At 47.8% G+C, this 7333-nt stretch overlaps 1 protein-coding gene across 2 annotated transcripts in view; it reads left to right on the top strand.

Moving 5' to 3' along the window:
* Nucleotides 1-6730, top strand: part of DEUP1 (deuterosome assembly protein 1) — a 58013-nt gene extending 51283 nt beyond the window's left edge. For both annotated transcript variants that reach the window (XM_081197374.1, XM_081197373.1), the window contains exons 12-13: nt 2-290; nt 6303-6730. In XM_081197374.1, coding sequence (XP_081053500.1) covers nt 2-290; nt 6303-6476 — 463 coding nt within the window. In that variant the 3' untranslated portion in view covers nt 6477-6730. The remainder of the gene's footprint in view (nt 1; nt 291-6302) is intronic.
* The last annotated feature ends 603 nt before the right edge of the window (nt 6731-7333 follow it).

Below are 7333 nucleotides of genomic sequence, written 5' to 3'. Positions count from 1 at the left end.
GACCTGCGCAGAACGAAAGTGAATGGGCACCACAACCTGCAGCTTATGAAAACTTTGGGCACTACAGGATGCAGGTTCCTGCCTGGCATGGCCAAGGCGACATCGTCAGCGTCGAGAGCAGCTGCACATTGCCTCTTCAAAGACCAAGCAGAACCCGAGAACCCACAGCAGATGGCAGATCTCCATCACCCCAAGAGGCGTATCCAGCGCATTACAGCAGCTGCCTCCCTGAAAAGAACAAGTCTGAGACGCTACTGAGCCAAATCTATGTTGCAGATGAAATCCGGATGGTAAGAATCTCCAGGTCTTGTTTTGTAAGAGGAACACTGGGTTGCATCCACAACTTGGGTGAGCGGAAGGTTGCTGTGCAATGGAGCTTTCTCGCCATTCTTGACGGTCCTCTGAAAAGTCTCTCCTGAGGATCTTCAGGGAAAGTTTGAAGGGAGCAGGGTAGAGATAGGGGTGACTCAGACTCAGGCAAAGGAAGCATCCCTCATTCTCTTAGATTCAGGCAGATGGCATGGGCAGCTCAGAAGGGCCCTCGCAAAAATGCATGCATGCCAAGGTAAAGGCCTGATTGGAAAGCTTAAAGCCCACTGCGACTACACAGGAGATGGATAGAAGAAAAGGAAATATGAATTGGCCCCGCCCTGTAGCGTGACCAATTGCAGCTGGGAGCAGCTAGGAGCTAGGTAGAGTCAGAGATCTAAAAAAAAAAGTGTAGACTTGCACAAGATGGGCCAGCTTCCGTTTTGACTTGAAATGTTCATTTGGGGCTTCTCAGAAGTACATATAATAATAATAATAATTATAATAATTTATTATTTATACCCCGCCCATCTGGCTGAGTCTCCCCAGCCACTCTGGGCGGCTCCCAATCAAATGTTAAAAACAGTACGGCATTAAATATTAAAAACTTCCCTAAACAGGGCTGCCTTCAGATGTCTTTTAAAGATAGGATAGCTGCTTATTTCCTTGACATCTGAAGGGAGGGTGTTCCACAGGGCGGGTGCCACTACAGAGAAGGCCCTCTGTCTGGTTCCCTGTAACATCACTTCTCGCAATGAGGGAACCGCCAGAAGGCCCTCGGCGCTGGATCTCAGTGTCCGTGCTGAACGATGGGGGTGGAGACACTCCTTCAGGTATACTGGACCGAGACCATTTAGAACTTTAAAGGTCAGCACCAACACTTTGAATTGTGCTCGGAAACGTACTGGGAGCCAATGCAGATCTCTCAGGACTGGTGTTATGTGGTCCCGGCGGCCACTCCCAGTCACCAGTCTAGCTGCCGCATTCTGGATTAATTGCAGTTTCTGGGTCACCTTCAAAGGTAGCCCCACATACAGTGCATTGCAGTAGTCCAAGCGGGAGATAACTAGAGCATGCACCACTCTGGTGAGACAGTCTGAGGGCAGATAGGGTCTCAGCCTGCGTACCAGGTGGAGCTGGCAAACAGCTGCCCTGGACACAGAATTAACCTGCGCCTCCATAGACAGTCCAAAATGACTTCCAGGCTGTGCACGTGGTCCTTCAGGGGCACAGTTACCCCATTCAGGACCAGGGAGTCCCTCACACCCGCCCTCCTCCTGTCCCCCAATAACAGAACTTCCGTCTTGCCAGTATTCAACCTCAATCTGTTAGCTGCCATCCATCCTCCAACCACCTCCAGACACTCACACAGGACCTTCACCACCTTCACTGGTTCTGATTTAAAAGAGAGGTAGAGCTGGGTGTCATCTGCATACTGATGAACACCCAGCCCATGAGCACGTAAAGGCAAGAAGCGGGCAGGGGGTACACTGGCCTGCAATGGCGCCCACGTGAGAGGTGCCGGAACTGCACTCCAGTGTCCTCTGGCTGAAAATAAGCTCTGCTCCCCACCCAGGTGGGATTGCAGCATAAGGCAAGGTCAGCTGCTATTGCACATTGGCTTCAGCCATCTTGCCCATCTGTGCTACAGATCCTTGGGAGCTGCTTGATCCTCGGAGTTCTGGCACCACAGACATTGAGGCTGAATCCAGTGCAAAGCTACCGCCCCGCATCACGGTCCTAATGGCCGGCATGTCTCAGCCCCCAACCTTGCAGGACTTTTATTTCCACAAGCACCTGGGAATTAAAAGCAGGTAGAATTCATGTGGTGGGTGCAGGGATATAAGCTTTAATTGATTTAATTGGCAGGTGAAGGTTTAGTCACAAACTAGATTTGCATCACCCCTTAGGCTACTCTGACTCCTTCCTTGCTTTGCCAAATTTGATTTGAAATAAACAAACAAACTTAGTACACAAAACTGTTGGAATGATAACGATGATGATGTTCAGTTTTAAAAACCGCATCTTTCGTAATGCTGATGCCACTTGAATTTGAACCCTGAGCCAATTGTGGGGGTGGGCAGAGGAGAGGAGAGGAGAGGAGAGGAAAGCCCCATTGCACTAGTGGGACTTACTGGCCTGGCTCCTCCTCGTGCAACTATTTTGTTGAATCCAGCCTTATGAATAGAAGCACCTTCAAGCTGTTCTGAAGTCTCACAAATATATTTGCTTCCCTTGGTCTCCGGATCACTCTCAACAAAAGTATTTTGTTGGAAGAGGGGTCAAGTGCTATGAAAAATCTTGTGTGGTGATTAACCTGTAATAGGGCATCACTTGATGCTGCAATCAAAAACAATTAATATGTGTGTGTGAACAAGCACTTAGCTTCGAAACCTTTAAAACAGCGCACAAGGTACGAACAAGATTCTTGAAGAAGTGCGGGGCGTCCTGTGTCTACTTGACCCTCACTTTGTGAAAACAGCTCAGAGATGAACACTTCCCTTAGAGAAGGCTTCCTTCCTTTGGTGCTGAAGTAAAGTGTAGTGTAGCTTTTATTGGAAATAATAATAGGAACGCATTGATTTGAACTGTTATCTGTTGGCAAAGTGTGTGTGTGTTTTGCAACTTAGTTCTGGGTTTCTGGGTAAAACCGATTATCAGGGACTCTTCCTCTCTGGCTTTGGACTGCAATTGTTTTGGTTACCCTTGTCCATGACTTGTGCTGGGACAGAGGGAGTGTGATCCTGTTGATTCTCCTGGCCATCTCAGTGGTGTTTAGTCACCATTAACTGTGGTGCATTTCTGGGATGCCTTGGCAGGTGTGGCTATTAGGAGCACCATCTCGAGTCGGCTCTGCTCAGTCCTGTGAGGTAGGACCCAGAAGGTAGCCCTAGGACTTCGCTGCTCTTTCCTTTGGCTTGCGGCCTCTGGAGTTTTTCTCTTTTCTTCCCATGCTGCTTAGCAGCTGTTCAGAGATTTGGCTGCGTATGTAAATGATACCCAGCTCGACCATTTCCTTCTGAACACGGGGAGGTAATGGATCCCTTAAATGCTGTCTGTCAGCCGCAAAGGACTGGATGGGACAGAACAAACTGAAACTTAATCCAAACCTGTGAGGAAGTTTGGTCTCTTGTCCTCCATTATACTTTGGCCAAGAAGACAGGTCCTTTCTTAAATACACAAGTGCCAAGGCCGTCTTACCCATAGAGGCTAGTGGCGCAGGGCACCAGGGCGCCAAGTTCTGGAGGGCGCCAGGGAAGACGTGGCGCCTCCCTGCATCAGCTTGCTCCCATCGCCGCCATGCTGCGCTGAAGCAGCGGCGTGCCCGGAGCCTCCGTCTGCCGTGCCCACCACAGCACGAAATGGCCAGCTGAGCCAGGAGCCGCCGCGTCCAGCCTCTGCCTCTTCCCCACCGGAGGAGCTGCCCCCCAGCCGCTGCCCGCCTCCTCCAGCCCCACAAAGCCGGGTGCATCACTGGCAGTGCTGTTGAAATATACTTGGAGTCGAGAGTGGATTTCATGCTCTTTATTCAGCTCATAGTGGTGAGGAGGAATTAATGTTCCCCCAAAATATCTGCTTTGTATACATTATTTACACAATGGGCCGTACGTGATTGGCTAATTCCGGGATTCTCCTGTAGGCCAATCAGGTTGTGGATTCACTTCCACCTGGATCTGGATTGGGTGGCTCCTGTGGACCAATCAGACTGCTGCATTGTTCTAGGACCAATCAGACTGCTGCATTCTGAATCCTATTGTTCTAGGACCAATCAGACTGCTGCATTTTGGATCCTATTCAACTCAGTACGTAACAGCCGTCCTCCCTAAAAAAGGTCGGCAACTCTGGGAAACCGGGGTGGAGGGTGCCGGAAGGATATTTGCACCACGGCGCCAGATATGCTTAAGATGACCCTGACAAGTGCCTAATTAAATTCTATCTAGCAAGGAGATAGAGAAACCTGGCAGTGAATTACACCCTCGGCAGCCATCTTTTCCTGCTCCCAGGAGGTGTCTGCCATCTCCTCACCACCAGCCTATAAAAAAAAGGTGTAAAGCTGACCATCTTGACCTGAGAGATGATTGGCAGGACATGGCCACGTGTCAATCAAGACCCACCTGGCTCAGAGGCTCTTTAGAAGGTTACTCTTTCGAGGCAGTTCTTGTCCCTCTTGATCCTGTCCAACCTGCAACTGATTTCTGAAGCTGCCAGGACCAGAAGTGACCATGTGTTTAGCAATGTTAGTTTGGATCAAGTGATGTGTTAGTTAGACTTATAATGTTTTATTTCAAGTTTGAGCCGCGCCCTTGCTGTTTCTTTCTCTTCTTTCTATTTACACGTCCTCCTTTTAAATAAAATGTTTAAATCGGCTTTCTGGGCTGTACTGGCCTCAGGGGCTGGACATGTGGTTTAGGCTGCCGGGGTCTACGCTGCTGGGAGAGCGGAGTGTAGATGGGCTGAAGTTGCCAAACCAGAGGCTTGGATTCTGCTGCTTGTTCCCCTACTCTTGAGGAGATCAAGTGGCGGCGGCAGCAGCAGAGAGAGGACAAACTCCCCAGTGCTAGTGGGTTAACCTACAGGGTTAGCTGACCTGCCTTTTTAGGATGTGATTTCACTGCTCCTAAAATATCAGGTTCACAGCTTTGGGAGTCCTCCTTGATGTGACTGCATGTGCAGCTGGCAACAGTGGTGAGAGGTACGCTTTTCTTTCCAAGCTTTGGTTGGTACGCTAGCTACAACAACCCTTCCTGCCTAAGCCACAACCACGCCACTTTGGTTCATGCCATAATCACACACACACACACATACATACACTTAGGATCTGCCCTTGAAAACTGTTCAGAAACTTCCCAGGTTTTCAATTCAGTGTGTTGGTTTTAACTTTTAAAACCTTAAATTTCCCCAAGGGCTGCCTCTTTTGATATGTTCCTCCCCACACGCACCTTTCAAAAATCTAAGGCCTTGCTCTAGATTGCTTGGATAAATGAGATTCCGCATACACCTGCTGCCTTTTTGACGGTGGCCTACTTTGTGGAACGCCCTCTCCTGGGAAACTGATCTGTCCCAAGCATGTCATTCTTTTAGGGATCTGGCCCAAACGTGGTTGTTCCAGGAGGATCCTTAGTCAATTGATCTCTTAGGGATGCTATTTTAGTGCTGTACCTACATGCTTGCTATTTTGTGATATAGGATTATTTTTTTAATGGGCATGTTTTTATGTGGTAAAGGTAAAGGTACCGCTGACCATTAGGTCCAGTCGTGGCCGACTCTGGGGTTGCGGCGCTCCTCTCGCTTTATTGGCCGAGGGAGCCAGCATACAGCTTCTGGGTCATGTGACCAGCATGACCAAGCCGCCGTTTACCTTCCTGCCAGAGCAGTACCTATTTATCTACTTGCACTTTTTGGAGTGCTTTTGAACTGCTAAGTTGGCAGGAGCAGGGACTGAGCAACGGGAGCTCACCCCGTCGCTGGGATTTGAATCACCGACCTTCTGATCAGCAAGTCCTAGGCTCTGTGGTTTAACCCGCATACATGACCCTTTATACTCTAAGCCGCATCAATTTAGCTTATGAAAAAAATGGTGATGTATATGGTTTTAAGACAAATGCAGAGACTGGATAAATACCTCTTTGGAATAAGAAACACAAAAATCAAGACTTAAAATTTAAGATGTGAAATGAGGCAGAGTTTCAGTAATGTTAAAATACTGGTGTTCATGCGCTTTTATAGTAAGGAACCTTAAATAAGGGATCCGTCCCAGCATGGATATTGTAGTTTTTCTTCTTCCAATTTGATGGCAGTGGCGTCCCGATATAGACACGGACTTATCCCAGCGGGATGTAATACCACAGGCTGAGCTAAGTACTCTGTGGAACAGAAGGTGCAAAAGAAGGGGAGATTGTTTCACCAGTGCAGTATTGTCAGTGTGAAAGCTAATAAGAAAAGCTGGCTAATTATACCCCGTCCTAATTGTGCCAATTCTTTGTGTCGTTCAGGCTTCCCCAGAGACTCCATTTGCTGCAACGGTGACGGAGAAGTTCTTACAGGAGGAGGAAAAGCGAGCGAGAGATTTTGAGCAGGTTTTAAACTCTCACATTGAAGAGCTGCAAAGGCAGTCAGAGAACACCATAAAGAAGTACACCGCTTTCAAGCAAAGCAGGCACAGATGAGCCTGGAAAACAAGAAAGTCTAAAATGAAGTGACAATCCCAGAATAAATAATCAGCTGCTGCTTTACAAAAGGGGGAAAGGGGGAAAAGAATCACCTTTATGCAAAGAAGTGTTTGTAATGTGAGATTTTGTATATACTTCGACTGTGGATTTCATTTCAGCATGAATTTGGAATATTGTGTATTGCAGAGTGTATGAGATCTTAAAAAAAAAGAAACCTGGAAATTAAATATGAAAACTTTTTAACCTTTAAATGCATACCAGATGTCCATATTGTTACGGAAAAATCTAGGTGTGAGGCTGCTTAGTCACCCAGCTCGTCGGGCAGAGCCCACAGGTCCCTGCGGAATAAAAGAAGGATTCCAGCCACCAACCAGAGTAAATAGCTGTAGACCAGAGTTTATTGCGCAATAGGTTCAAGGAGGAAATTTGAACCCTGAGGATGGGGTGACAAAGACTTTTAAAACTTTCCCACCATATCCCAGAATACAGTTTGTAGAGCATCATTGCTACATCACTGACATGTCACAAAAGGGGAGGGGTAGACAGGGGTTAAACTAGTTTAACCTTGGCAAACATGTCTTGGTACAAGATTAGCATAGGCAGATATGGCAGGGCAAGACTCAGGTATAAGATTAGCCTAGGCAAACACCTCTGAAGTCCCACCACCCAAAGTACAATAGAACTTCCTTTGCACGTCTGGACCCCTTGGCAAGTCTGGTGATGGGATTAGGCTTTCCTTGGCCAACAAGCAGCCCAGCAACTGTCACCTCTGGGAACTTCCTGGAGTCCTTTTTCAAGGGGAAAATAGCTTTGGAATGGAGGAAACTGGCAAAGGAGTTGATTTTATATTATTT

The sequence above is a fragment of the Podarcis bocagei genome (assembly GCF_964188305.1).
Source record: "Podarcis bocagei genome assembly, chromosome: 6".
Lineage (NCBI taxonomy): Eukaryota > Metazoa > Chordata > Lepidosauria > Squamata > Lacertidae > Podarcis > Podarcis bocagei.
This window is presented reverse-complemented; position numbering and strand designations above follow the sequence as displayed.